At 41.4% G+C, this 15,083-nt stretch overlaps 1 protein-coding gene across 5 annotated transcripts in view; it reads right to left on the bottom strand.

Moving 5' to 3' along the window:
- RABGAP1L (RAB GTPase activating protein 1 like) overlaps positions 1–14,788 on the bottom strand; it is a 737,000-nt gene extending 722,212 nt beyond the window's left edge. For 2 of the 5 annotated variants that reach the window (XM_041753506.1, XM_041753536.1), the window contains exons 1-2: positions 14,591–14,787; positions 13,976–14,162 (exon numbers count right to left, since the gene is read on the bottom strand). In XM_041753506.1, the coding sequence (XP_041609440.1) occupies positions 13,976–14,086 (111 nt within the window). In that variant the 5' untranslated portion in view covers positions 14,087–14,162; positions 14,591–14,787. Of the gene's footprint in view, positions 1–13,975; positions 14,163–14,590 lie in introns of all 5 variants that reach the window. The other 3 variants (XM_041753512.1, XM_041753528.1, XM_041753521.1) reach the window with 3 other exon arrangements.
- Positions 14,789–15,083: the final 295 nt, after the last annotated feature.

Below are 15,083 nucleotides of genomic sequence, written 5' to 3'. Positions count from 1 at the left end.
CATTTTAGTGCATTCTTCTTTTTCTTACATACTTTAAATGTTATATTCACCCTTCCTTAAATGTATAAGCATTTCCTTTTGCTAGTACATACACCTGTGTATCATTTCCTTTTTTTTTTTTTAAGATTTATTTATTTATTTATTCATGAGAGACACAGAGAGAGAGAGAGAGGCAGAGACGTAGGCAGAGGGAGAAGCAGGCTCCATGCAAGGAGCCCAATGTGGGACTCATCCTGGGACTCCAGGATCATGCCCTGGGCTGAAGGCAGGTGCTAAATCCCTGAGCCACCCAGGCATCCCTCTGTAGTTATTTCTTTAGAATATTCTCAGAAATGAACTTACTAAATTGAAAGTTTAGTAAAAGGTTAAAACAAAACAAAAGGTTATGAGCAGTTTAACAACTCTAAATACATACTGCCAAATTACAAACTACTAGCAATATTTGATATGCCCGCTTTACTAAAATCTAACCAGCCTTATGTTATTAATATTTTCAAAAAAAAACTGAAATAGGTATAAAATAGTATTTCATTTTCCTCTAATATGCCTTTCTTTGGTTACTAGTAAGATCTAACATTCTTCTACTACTTATATTTCCTCTGCTATCAACAATCTGCTCATTTCCTTTACCTATTTTAAAAATGTTGGTCTTTACAATAATAAAGCTTTTCCAAGTGAAAAATGAAAGTGCCGTCTAAAATTCTAATCACATGGACCAAATGAAAAGCTATAGTTTATTTCTTCAATCCTCATCATCTTCCAGAAATTATATTTTTATATACTCTCATTTTATATACATATATTATCTCGAGTTTCATTTAAATAACTCATTGTTAAAAATAACTAAGAAGTTGACTCAAATTTCCTGTTATTTAAATACCATTTCAGTTCAACCTAGTACTTGGATATGTCAAAGAAATTTATTTTGATTAATTTGATTATGGAAACAGAAATCATGTTGTTGATCTACTGTCTTTAATAATCCAGATACAACAAGAAACCTGATTCTGCAATCAGTTGATTCTCTAATGCTGTCGGTAATCTTGCAAATATAAATATGCACCACTGACTTCAACAGAAGACAGAGGAAGAAAGTAATTAAGGAAGTCAGCATAAATTCATCAATGCCATTAGAACAGAACTCAAAGCTCACAACAAGCTAACAGCAGGCCTTTAAATGGCAAGGATTTTTGAGATAACCTAATTAAATCTCTTTCCTCTCCATTACCCCACCCATTTTGCAAAGGAAGAAACCAAGGCAAAATGAAGTGAAATAACTTTCAATAAAGTCTTAAAGCTAGTTAGGCCAAGAATATCTGCTTCATTCTGCAATCAACAAAATTTTATTGAGTGCTTTATTCAAAGCTCTAGAGATACCAAAAGTGGGGGAAAAAAAGAGGGGGGCGTCTGGGTGGCTCAGACAGCTGAGCAGCCAAGACTTGATTTTGGCTCAGGTCCTGATCTCAGGGTTTGTTTTTTTTTTTTTTTGATCTCAGGGTTTTAAGACTGAAGTCTACATTGAGTTCTGCCCTCAGTATGGAATCTACTTCAGGATTCTCTCTCTGCCTCCCCCCACCACCTATCGCCACCCCCCCCCCCCCATCGCCCAAAATAAATATATCTTTTTTTGAAAAAACAGTGAAGTCCTTGCCCTCAAAAAGCTTACAGGCTACTATGGGATGCTTAGAAAGGAGTAAATAAGGAAAGAAAGACGGACGGAAGGAAGGAAGGAAGGAAGGAAGGAAGGAAGGAAGGAAATTTCTATGACAGAGATAAGTATTTTGAATTCAATTACATAGAGCAATGTGGCAAAACAAGACTAGATTAGGGGACCACTTTAGATTGAGTGGTTTGGGAAAGGCTTAGAGAAAATGAAAAAAGAGCTGAAATCTGAATGACAAGAAGACAGGAACAGGACTGATTAGAGATACTCATATCCAAGTATTCGTCAAGGTGCAGCAAGGGTACAGGGTAAGGGAAGGAGGATTAACAATGCTTTTATTTTTTAAAATCAAAACATACCATTTAAGTATAAAAGACATTACAAAAAAATTTAATAATAAATATGGCACAAACTTTATTTTTTCCAAGAGATACACATATCAAGATAAAATACTATCACAGGAAAATATCGAAATCATGATGATTTGTGAGTCCCCAAAAACTTACCTATTAATAGCTGATTGTTTAAAATAATAATAATAATAATAAGGAAGAAACAACTGACAATTTTAAATAAAAGCTGTTAAAATGAAAAAAAGCCTTTTGTTGACTGGAAGCCTTATTGATGATATAATCAATCAAATTAACACATACATGAAATATGTATTATATACTGTATTCGTACAATAAAGCAAGCTAGAGAAAACAAAATGTGATTAAGAAAATCATAAGAGAAAATACACTTACTGTACCATACTGTATTTACCCCCCCAAAAAATTTACAGATAAATGGACCTGTGCAGCTCAAAACCACATTGTTCAACACTCTACCGTATTCCATATTAAAAAAAAAATTCTAATATAAATACTTTAATGCCTTCATAAATGTTCTACATAGACCATGTACTTAACTTTTTCTTGGTAAAAAAGAATCTGACAAATTTTCATTATTAGTAATATAACTGCTACCTTAAAGCTAATTAGGTTATGTAAGGCTGTTTTCCTTATGTTGTCTCTAGTTTTTAGATCTGGGGGTTTTTTTATATATAGTTTTTCCTATTCTTCACTACTATCATCTCAGCAATCTCACTGTCCTGTTACCAGTATGTATGTTTATGACAGCATCTTGCCTCTTCTAAATCATTCCTAATTCGCTATCTTAGAAACCACAAGCATCATATTTAAAATAAAAATAAGTTATCAATGAGAGCTAAAAAGCTTTATTTATAAAGAATTACTTATAAAAAATGACATCTACTTTGGGGATTTTACCATGATTCTGAGAGATGAGGAGCTGCTTACACTGGGTCTACATATAAGAGTTACAATTTTAGATTATCATTCCTCTAGTTAAAATGTCTCTGTTGCCTTCTTTCAACTCAACTCCGATATTTTAGGCAGCCTTACCTGAAGCCCCAGACCAGGTCACATAACCCTCTAACGCTTTCCTATAAAACACATTCTATCCTGCCCCATCCTTGTTAAACTCTACTGTATTTATGTTTCTCCAATATGACTGTCAGCTCCTTAAGAGTCCCTTACTTGTGCTTTTTGAGCACAGAACCCATACTCTGCCTTATAAATGCTTGCTAAATAAAGCAATGTCAGAGAATGAAACTGAATTTATAGCAATAAAGTCATAACACTCCTTCCAATTAAAAACAACCTTTCGGGATCCCTGGGTGGCGCAGTGGTTTAGCGCCTGCCTTTGGCCCAGGGCACGATCCTGGAGACCCAGGATCGAATCCCACGTCAGGCTCCTGGTGCAAGGAGCCTGCTTCTCTCTCTGCCTATGTCTCTGCCTCTCTGTGTGTGTGTGTGTGTGTGACTATCATAAATAAAAATAAAAAATAAATAAAATAAATAAATAAAAATAAAAACAACCTTTCATAGCCATAATGATATCAACTTTCTTCTGCAAATATACACTCAGGACATCTAAATTTAAGGGACAATCATATGAAAACTATTAAGTACAAGCATGTGACAACATACTATTAAACTCTTTTACTCACTGCACCCTGAAAAACATATTTTTATCTTAGGGTAGGGGGAAGCTCCAGACAAGGCTTCAGCCAGCAGCTCAGGAGCCCAGGTGGACAGATCCATCTCCTCTGGCTCTTGCGCCTCCAGTGTCACAGTCACCCGCAGCTACCGCAGTGTGGGGGGCAGTGGGGGGGGGCAGCTTCGGGGACAGCCTGGTCACCCGCTTCTACCTCCTGGGCAGCTCCAGCCCCAGGACCCAGAGCCCCCAGAACTGCAGCATCATGGGATCTGGGACCTGCCAGGCTGGGTGAGGGTAGAGCCTGCCTGCCTCCTCTCTGCCTCATGCCCACCCTGCCCACACAGGCCCAGCACCTCATGGGAGGGGCTTGAAGCCAAAGAAAATACCCCTTTGGTTCTTTTCTTCTATGTTTTGTTTTTTTTCTAAGAGAAGTTATTTTCTACAGTGGTTTTATACTGAAGGAAAAACACAAGCAAAAAAAAAAAAAAAAAAAAAAGCATCTATGTCAATCTCCCCTGCTTTTGGGAAACTCCACATCTGCCTTGAAACCAAAGAAGGCTTCCTCCAGAAGCCAAGGGAAAGGGATGCTCCTACAGAACCTAGTTTCTGCTTCTCTGCTGCTCCCGCCTGCCACCCCCACCCTGGGGACCCAGTGAACATGGTGCCTGAGAGGCAGCTCTGGAGTCCTCCCAGCCAGCCTCTGAGGGGGGCGTTGGGCCAGCCCCCACCCTCACCCCCCCTCCCGCCCCCGTTCTACTACACCTGGCTGAGGCTCCTCTGCCTGCCCCACCCCCACCCCACCCCTGCCCTCAGCAACGGGGTGATTAGTCCTTCCAGGTACCAGCTATGCTTGCTTTTTCTGTATTTTATTTAGACAAAAGATGGGAATGAGGTGGGAGAGGGGGGAAGAGAGATTCTTTGAGGCTGCCTCACCTGGAAGCTGGAAGCCTGGGCTCTGCTCGGTCACTGGAAGTCAAGGTCAAGTGGGTGTAGGGCAGAATGGAGAGGGAGGGTAGTAGACAGGGTGGGAGCAGGCTGTGGAAGAGGAAGGTGAGAAGAGGTAGAGGGTGTGTGTCCGTGGTTTTGGCAAACACTAAAGTCCCTGGCCTCCCCATTTCCCATCTGCATCCCCTTTCTCCCCCCAGATCAATACACTAGTTGTTTCTAAAAAAAAAAAAAAAAAAAAAAAAAAAATTATTTTTTTTTTTTTTTACTTTCATTAAAAAAACCCCTGTATAGTCATTTCATGTCGGTTGGAAATCACAGAAGTTAGGCAGAAAAACAACCCAGGGGACAGATACAAAGGGACAGCATGGCGTTTCCCCAACAGGTCTCTGCTCCGCAGGTGGCAGGTGGAGGCCAGGGCAGGCCTGGGGCATCCACGCATGACAGGTGGGCCTGGCCGCCAGGGCTCAGCTGTCCTCCTCGTCTAGGGACTCCGAGTCCATCCGCACCCCTGCACGCTCCTGCCGCTCCTTCCCGGGTGCATCCCACGCATTGTCATTGTGTAATGGCTCTTCAGAGGAGCCACAGCCCAGCCCCTCCTCGGAGTTCTGTCCTCCCTCCTGCTCCTTGTCTTCCATGCTCTCCCCTTTCTGGGATGTGGCCTCACCACATTTTTCCCAGGCAACTACATACTTTTCTGTTCAACCTAAGTGCAAAAAATTGACATTTAAAGAATAGTGACTGTTGATGATCCAAGCTAAACTAAAAATTATCTTGGCTGTATCCAGCTGATCAGGATAGAAGAAGAGTCACCCATTACAGGACTCATAGATTCCTGATGTTGCAAGGGTCTTAGAAATTATCTCATATTATAATATATACTCCCCCTCATTTCAGAAAGACTTCAGTTTGCTAGAGATCATCCAATCCACTTGTTAGTCAATGCACCCCTACATTTCTTCCTTCCTCTTTCACTTGCTGACCCTCTGGACCCACACAAAATAAGTTTTCTACTATGCAAATAGTCTTTCAAATATCTGTTCAACTTATTTTATGGTTCAATTTATTTTAGTAATTACAAAGTAATATAGGTGTTTACCTATTTCTAATATTTCTTTGCTCCTCAAAAATTATCCAGTAAAACAAAAACACCAGGCACATTTACAGGTGTTCTTTTGTAAACCTTTTCTTAATTCCCATAACCACTCTATGAAATAGAAGACAAGTATCATCACCCCAGTTAAAGAATCATCAATAGAGAATAGTAGTTGAGAGTCACTCTGAAGCAGATTGAGGAGGAAAGGAGACCTCTTAAGAGTTGGATGATTTTCAGCAAGCCACTGACCTTCTCCAAGCCATTTCCTCCTTCACAAACTGAAAACGATACTATAATAATTCCTACCCCATATAGTTATTGTCAAGATTAACTAGACAATGCACTAAATACTCAATGTTGATTCATTATTATTATTATTATTATTATTATGCAAAAAAGAAATTACTCCTTTAGTAAATCACTTTTTCTCTCTGAATTTCACAGCAGCCCTCTATCAAGAATTAAGGTCCTGTGTTCAACCTACCTTGTCTTCTGCAAAACCAAAAAATGTTTTTGGTTATTTGCAGCATACTATTTTTGTCCATCCCCATCCCCCAGCCCAACCAAAATTTTTTAAATCTACTATTTTCCTCTTCCAAATGAAATTCACCAAAGTACAAAAATTATTAAAGCCCTCTATTTTAGAAAGTAAATTCGCTTCAGTTGAATATAATAAAGTTCCACTATGATTAGCATGCAAGCAATGAAATTTATATGCAAAATGGCAACTATCATATTAAAAGCTAAACAAACTGGTTTCTCTAACCTATTTTTTTTTATTTTTTTATTTTTTTATGATAGTCACACAGAGAGAGAGAGAGAGGCAGAGACATAGGCAGAGGGAGAAGCAGGCTCCATGCACCGGGAGCCCAACGTGGGATCCGATCCCGGGTCTCCAGGATCGCGCCCTGGGCCAAAGGCAGGCGCTAAACCTCTGCGCCACCCAGGGATCCCTCTCTAACCTATTATTAAACTGCCTTTTAAAAACGTTATCTGATATCTACAAATGGTAGAGATTGCTATTTTACTGTCTGTGAAAACAACTATAGCAGGAGAAACCTGTTTCACCTATTGAAACTATTGACAATGTTGACAGGAAATACAAAATGCGTTTCAGAATTAAAAAAAAAAAAAAACTTAAAGGCCTAGACTCATTTGTGAAAAATTAAGCTACCTAGCTCATGCATAAAAATTTTATAGATTCATTAGTATAGGTCCTAGGATATGAATAATAATAGTATTCTAGAATATTGAGGGAAAAATGGATGGAGGAAAGAAGACATTAACTGAATTACAATTTGATACCAACTTGATAGGCAGTAACTCATTTTTCCACAAAGACTAGGACAAAGGCAAATCAAAACATTAGTCCAACCATGATCCTTAACAGTAGGGCAAATATGAGACAAAGATTTAAAATGAACGAACACAGTTCATGAGGGAAGAGCTTTGTGGAATAAATGAATGAGGTCCGATGGCCTCAGATGCTAAAGTAACAAAACTACAATAAAACAACCTAAGAAAATTTACTGTCTGCCAGTATATTATATAGGCTCCCTTCAGTCGCTGACTTTTTACTAAACTAAAATACAATCTATTCAATTTATACAGGATAAATTACCGCAAATAGACTACTCAAGGAAATTCCTGATAACCACTTTAAGAACCATTTGCATTTGTACAATGCTCTTAGCAAAGGGCCTCAAAATGACGTATAGATCTTGAAGCATGGGATAAATATTCTATATGATTTATCAAAAACTAGTGTTCTGAGACGCCTGGGTGGCTTAGTGGTTGAGCATCTGCCTTCAGCTCAGGGATTCCTGGGATCAAGTCCCACATCGGGCTCCCTACATGGAGCCTGCTTCTCCCTCTGCCTAGGTCTCTGCCCCTCTCTCTCTCTCTCTGTGTGTCTCTCATGAATAAATAAATAAAACTCTTAAAAAAATAAAAAAAACTAGTGTTCTCTTAAACCTGCAAAAGTGAAAACCACAGGTTTCTATTTTTTCTAAAAATAGTATTTGTTATTTGCATCCTCCTGTAGTGGAAGTCAAATTTTGAAGTCCTATAATTTTGCTTACTGCTGATAATGAATGCAGAATATGGGTGTGTGTATATACCGGAGAGAAGTTCAAAATCCTTCACTGGTACGTGAATGTATCCTAGAGTTGCCCTTTTAAATGTGCTCCTTTCCTAGAAATTTGGTGTACCAAAAAAAAAAAAAATTCCCTTTGGGGATTTACATTACTTTCATTATCTGTCACTATTTGACATGATAGCATTCAAAGAGTCTACTTGTTTTTAATCATTTACCAAGCAGACTCTATTTTCACCACAAATGTCAGCAACTAGTGGGTGGTATGCATGCATAAACATACATAATACACATTTCTGTGTACGGGTATATCTGAAGAAAATACACAACTTAAAGACATCAATACAATACCACAGTCTGTACCACAAAAAAAAAAAGATCATAGCAAATTTGGAAGGATTTTAATAAACTCTATTTGGGAAACCTAACACGTCTTTAAAAAAAAAAACAAACAAAAAACCAACACCCTGTGCTGACATGATTAGCTACTCCATTCAACTGGTGTGAGGTATCTGAAGCATGCTGCATCTGAACTCTTATCATACTATTTGGGGCATGCTATCCTGTGGAACAGTTCATATGAAACTGCCAAAACCTAAAATGATAGGATGACAAACTTTATGTATCAGAAGCTTAAAGAAGAGAGAAAAACAGTATGGCAACAACACAATTCATATTTATTTTGGAACAAAAGCTCATCCCAAAAATTCTTTGTCAACCATCCAGAAGTAGCCCAGCTTTTACCAACAAGCAGTTATTTACTGTAGCGACTTCATCACCAAGATTACCAAAATTTTCCACACGCTTCTAACAGTCTCTGTATGTGCTGTTACCTGGGCAACACTCTAAAAGGGCTTTTTACCTTTACAGAACTAGGAGGTCAAAAAGAAGTAAAGCTTCTTCAAACTGTGCACCATTTTAATCAGAAACAGTAGTTGTGAAATTATCAGAACAGAAAACCTTGAGAACTACCACCAGCCAATTTGATTAACAGACACACCTTACTGTCACTTACCATCATTTCTAGCCACCTAATTCACCTATGGAACAAGGCAAGCTCTGTCCAGGACTTCAAAACATCCTCAGTCACACAGACTGTCAAATACATAAATGCCAAAATTCAAGGAACTTGGAGTAAAAAAAAAAAAAAAAAAATCCATCAATCCCTCACATCTGGCTGTGGTAGTAATATACCCTTGCCTTGCTGCCCTAAATTCTGGTAGATAGTCGGCTTAGCCAATCTGTAAAGACTGCCTTTCTGCCTGAACCAGATCTGCCTCTAAAAATTAAGATCCAGTCATTCAGAAATCACATTTTAGAAGGCACTTTGAAAATACTTTCAAAACTGCTTCCTCCTCTACTACAGCCAAAGTGACACTATTTAGTAAAACAAAAAATAATGGTATCTCCTTACAAAAAATATATATATATTTTCCCTTACTTTCCTACAGTTTTAGGATTGGTAAACTCGAGGTTACTTCCCTAACAGTAATAATTTTTTCCTTCAGCTTTTACTCTAAGGATACTCATGTGCCCTCTGGGTCATATTCTAATCAAGAACACAGCATACAAAGCTTCTTTAATGTTAAGAAGTACGAGATGACGCCAGAGTCAAAAAAATGAAAGATAAACTGAGCAGAAAGGAAAAGTGGCATTCAAGGCTCTTCACCATCCAGTGCTGACTCTCTCGCTTAGCCCTTTCTCTCTGATTACCCTGGCTCTTGGCTCACAAAGGCCTTTTTTTTACATACTATTTGTCCTATTTCCATATGTGCAAACCCTATCTATTCTTCAAAGCATAGTTTAAGTGTCCTCTCTTCCCTTATCCTTACAACTAAAAGTAATTGCTCTCTCCTGCCTCTAAACTCTGAGTGCCTTATCTTTATTTCTTTACCACGAGTTACTTTCTGCCTTTAGAGTGTCTTGGTTTCCATATTCAATCCCTATATAAAGACCTTATGGGCAAAGTCCATGCCTTATTCACCTCTGTTCAAACTGCTTAATACAATGTCTGGCACATATTAAGTACATCAACTGAGCTACATGAATGGCTTTGGGTCAGGAGAGAAGACACTAGAAAAAAACTCCAGATTACTAGGATTCTGGAGACCTGGCTTTGCTAATAACTATCTATATCAGCTTGAACCTCAACTCTGCTCTGTATAACATTCATCTGCAGAGTGAAGAGGGTGGACAAAACCAGTTTTTAACTATAGGCTGCTATCTATCATTAGCTGGTTATAAAATCAATTTAGGGGTCAAAACTCAGCATTTTTTTTTTTAATGAAGCGGAATAGATAATATCAATGTGTGTTGTAGGCAGCAGTGTGCTGAAAATGTTCAACTGGCTATATAAAGGGGAGAAAAAAGTCCTAACCTGCACCATTTGCTGATTTTCCTGGTATAAATACTCTCAGGCCATGGCCAACTTCAAGCTACCAGCATGATGTCACTGAACATGGAGCTATGTGGGAAAAGAAAGGCACACTGCTTCTGCAAGCCAGTATGATGAGCCAGTTCTAGCAAGGTCCTAAAAAGATAAGTATCATTTTGCCAAACTTCTTTTTTTTCAACCTTGTATGCAGTCACATGAGTGTGAGGGGAGGGGGGAGATTGAGTCAAGACATACAATGTGTCACTGTCAAAACAGTTTAATAAATATTCAGCTCAACAATCTCCTAGTCTCTTCCATGTGTCCTACACAATGCAATAAAATAAATAAATTATTCTTGGTTACATATGTAATTTCTTTGCCACCAAAATCTACTTCTCTTCAAAAATGAGAGCTACACAGATGCCTAATAATATCACCAGAAGGCCATTTACAGAGTGGGAATTTGGCTTAGGGAGTATCAGAAAAGGGCTAAGGTTCTCAGACTTAGTTCAGCTCCACACACCTGAAGGACATAACACACTCCTACTAGTAGCAGTGGCTAATTTAGCAAAGGGATGGGGATAGGGGCGAGGAAGAGGAAATGTATAATATGAAAAAAAAACCCAAGTATTGGGATATTTGTGCCCATGTCCCCACTCCACTAAGAATTCAGGTACAGAGAAAACCAGTGCTATAAAAAAGTAAATTTCCATATTTGATGTTTCCCAGCCAATTTCTCCAGCACAAGCTTTCATCCCTATTAGAATTAAGTTTCTATAATAGAGACATGCACTTGTTGAATTTAGAATAAGCAAGGGAAAAAACAGCACAGCCAAGAGTTGTTAGATTTGATATTCTGGGAAAATCAGGCTTTTGGGGGGGGGGGGGGACCTTTTCATCTTATTTAAGCTTACTAAACTGGGTAAGGAGAGGGGAAGTTTCCTTAAATATATTTTTGGCTGCTCTATGTCTATCACAACAACACAGTCTGTAACCAGATTTTTCTTGAGTGTTTATAAAGACTTAAGTTTTCTATTTTTAAAGCTATTTAGAAAACAAGAAGGCTCAGAATTTCAAGTACACTAATAATCGTAGCCCAAGTCTAACTCCAAATCAACTAAGTATATGCCTATAAGTTTCCAAGGAAAATCCCCCAAAATTACACCCAAAAGCACCGAAAAAAAAAAAAAAAAAGACAAAAAGGAGTCAGCATGAGCACAAACTTACTATAGTCAATTTTGGCATCCTACCTGTTGAATGAGTGCAAGACGGAAAATAAATGAAATATGAAAAGATAAATGTAAAGATACATACAAGTTCTACGAAATTCCATTAACTCTTCCTTATTAGGGGTCCACTGAAGTTCACATACTTTTCCCAATTTCAAATACTAACCATAAAGTGAAAATTATTTACCACTCTGAAAAGACACAAGTCAAGTCAAGCAATGCCTTATTCTATATTTACAATATTAAACCTCTCCTCTAAAATGTGAGTAGGTTTTATACTATAACTCAGGCTCAAGTCTGTACTTTTTCTGCTTCTACTGTTAGTGGTGGCAAACGCACATAAGTCTATCTCCTGAGCTATCTTTGCAGTACCAGAGGCTAGAATAGCCTTGTGCTCCTGGTCATCCTGAGACCCAGTGGCTGAGCCATTTATACAAGGCAAGAGCTACATACACGCACCAACTCATTAAAACTTGAGACAAGGGATCCCTGGGTGGCGCAGCGGTTTAGCGCCTGTCTTTGGCCCAGGGCACGATCCTGGAGACCCGGGATCGAGTCCCACGTCGGGCTCCCGGTGCATGGAGCCTGCTTCTCCCTCTGCCTGTGTCTCTGCCTCTCTTTCTCTCTGTGACTATCATAAATAAATAAAAAAAAAATTAAAAAAAAAATAAAATAAAATAAAATAAAACTTGAGACAAATACCTATAGACTACAGTATCTACTTTATTCTCTAAATATTCTCTTTCCACCATAATCATCCCTACATCCCTCTTCAAGACAATGGTAGGATGGAATGCAGACCCAGTTCTACACCTTCAATGCAAGAAATTTTTGCTACTTAGCTACTACTCTCTTCAAAGTTCATCTCTTGAAGCTTGGCTATCTCCCACTCACAATATTTTTTCTTAGCACAACAAAATTCCTTCTTTTAACTACTCCATTAAGAATGGATAAAACGACTTTCAGCTTTAATGTTGTATCATCTGAGTTCAAGTAAATATACAGTAATTGAACAAGCTGAAATCTGGGTTAAAGCAAAGAAAAATTTTAATTACAACTTTTTAGAAGTCACAAATTTTACATTGGTGAGTAAACATGAAAACTTTTGTTTCATATGTCTTATAAAATTCTGTCATTCAAAGAAAAACAGCATAACTACTAGAATGAAAAGAAAATCATCTGAATCATGAAACATTAGCAAAGGAACAAAAATTCTCAGGATATCAAAACTGTAATGTATAAAAGTTCCTATCAAAAAACACAGGCCAAAACAGAACAAAAACTAAAAACAAAACTTCATACATGTATTGTCACACCTTTTCATGCTGGGTGATGTGTTCACCACATGTCCCAATAGTACCTGGATCTACTCCTTTGTTTCCAGCTTTCTAGTATACAATGTAGGCTATATAATGTGTTCACATATGAGCACTGCCCAACTACATTCACTTCTCCCCAGGCGACTCACTAATACATAATATCAAAGCACATTTTGAACTGATTTAATATAGACAACAGTCTAACTCAATAGCCTCAACTAACTCATCTAGCAGGTGAGCATTTAAACACAAATAGATGAAATCCATCTGGTCTTTCTCCTTTGCAAGTTCACTGTCAGTTTCCTATGGGACTTTTTTTTTTTTTTTTTTTTAATGAAGATAATGAATCATAGGCCAGTTCTCCAGCTCTAGCAGCTTGTGGACCAATATTTTCCATGGACAAAAAAATCCACTTCCAATTTGACCACAAGCAAACTTCATCTTTGTACTTTCTGACATCACAGCATTGGATATTCTACAAAAGTACAGAAGCTAAATATAAACACTACTGTAAGAAAAGTCAGAGCGTTTTCATGAAATTGTGTTTTTAAAACTCCCAACTACCTACCCCACATCAAGAACAAGAAAATTTGGGGCAGCCGGGGTGGCTCAGTGGTTTGGCGCTGCCTTCAGCTCAGGGCGTGATCCTGGAGACTGGAGATCGAGTCCCACGTCAGGCTCCCTGCATGGAGCCTGCTTCTCCCTCTGCCTGTGTTGTGTCTCTGACTCTCTCTCTCTCTCTCTCTCTGTGTGTGTGTGTCTCGTGAATAAATAAAATCTTAAAAAAAAAAAAAAAAAAAAAGAACAAGAAAATATTGAAAAAAAAAAAATCCCTAAACCTTCCAGGACCAAAGATGCAGGCCTTGAAATCCATTTTCCAGTCAGCGCCGAAATCTCTCAAGGACACCAAAGTTCTCCTTACCATTAATTAGTGTAACGAGGCTGGGGTTTCTTTCTCCTCACTCGTAGGAAACCTTCAACTCTGCAAGTGACCACCTGCATTTGGCAAGTTTTCTAAGATAATCTTGAGAGGTACAAGGGGAATTCACAAGTACGTGGACACATCGCCCCGGGATCCGAAGCAAGCCCTGTCAGTCCAGTGCCCTAGCAGCCAGCCACCTTCTGCTGGCCAGTGGCCCCTTTCCACATGCTGACGCACTGCCCAGCCCTGCACCGTTGCCGACCGGTGCAAAGTACTAGTCCAGTCTCAGAAACTTTGACTCAGTTACGAGGACACCGAGCACCCACACCTGGACAGAGGATTCCCGGGGCCAGGCGGTCAACTCCGAAGCGGGGCGTTCCTTGCAGGTAGAGATCTGCCCAGGACGCAGCCCATCCCAAACTGCAAAAACCACAAGCATCCACAGCAGGAGCGGAGCAAAGTGCCGGGCGGAGGCAGGGGGAGCGCGAGGGCGAGACGCGGTCACGAACAGAAGCCTGAGTGTGGATTTAAAAAAAAAAAAAAAAAACACCACCCTCACCACACGCCCCCCCGGACACAGGGCGGCTTGCGGAGCCCGCGAGCCGGGCGGCCAGCGAGGCAGGGCGGCGAGGCGGCGGCACGTCAGGAGGGCTCGGCGGGGGGCGAGCGCCCAAGTCCCCGCCCCGCCCCCAGGTGAGGGGCGTCCCGACTCCGCCCGGGCCAGGAAGAGCGACCGGCAGGCAGCGCCGTGGGGGCCAGGAAGCGACCGACGGTCCCGCCAGCCCCGTGCCCTCCTCCCCGTGGTCCTCTCGCAGCGTGTCCTCGGCCCGGCCCCCACGCGACCCTCCCCCGGCTCAGCTCCGACGCCAACACCCCCGGCCCGGCCCGCGGCGCCCCGCCGCCCGGCCGCCCGCCGGCCCCTCGGAGGCCGCCCTCGCCTCACCTCCTCACGTCTCCGCCGACAGGGCCGGAACAACTCCGCCGGGCGCCCGCGTCCCAGCCGCCGCCCCGCGCTCTGCGGCCGGGCCCGTCCCGTTCACTCCGCGGCCGCCGGAGCCCTAGGAGGGCGGAGGGAGCAAGGCGGAGGGAGTGGAGAAGGGGGAGGAGGGGAGGCCCGCCCGGCAGGAAGAGGCGAGGGAGGGGGCGGGCCGAGGAGGAGGCGGGCCGGGAGCGCGCGCGTCCGGGCCCCTCGGCGCGGCGTGCGCGCTCCTGAGGGCGGAGGCGCCTTCTCTGCCCCCGGGGCGGCGCGCACGCGCGTACACGTCCGTGCCTGGCCGCGGCCGGGCTGGGCGCTGGGGGAGGGGCGCTGGGGGAGGGGAGAGGGGAGACGGGAGGGGCGCTGGGGGAGGGGAGAGGGGAGGGGACGGGGGACGGGGGCCGGGTTCTCAGAGTCGGGACCCGGGAAAGGGCGGGAGGCGGTCGCGGTCCCTCAGAAC

The sequence above is a fragment of the Vulpes lagopus genome, chromosome 1, assembly GCF_018345385.1.
Source record: "Vulpes lagopus strain Blue_001 chromosome 1, ASM1834538v1, whole genome shotgun sequence".
NCBI classification, from domain to species: domain Eukaryota; kingdom Metazoa; phylum Chordata; class Mammalia; order Carnivora; family Canidae; genus Vulpes; species Vulpes lagopus.
Note: the sequence above shows the minus strand (reverse complement) of the source record. Positions and strands in the feature narration are given on the sequence as shown.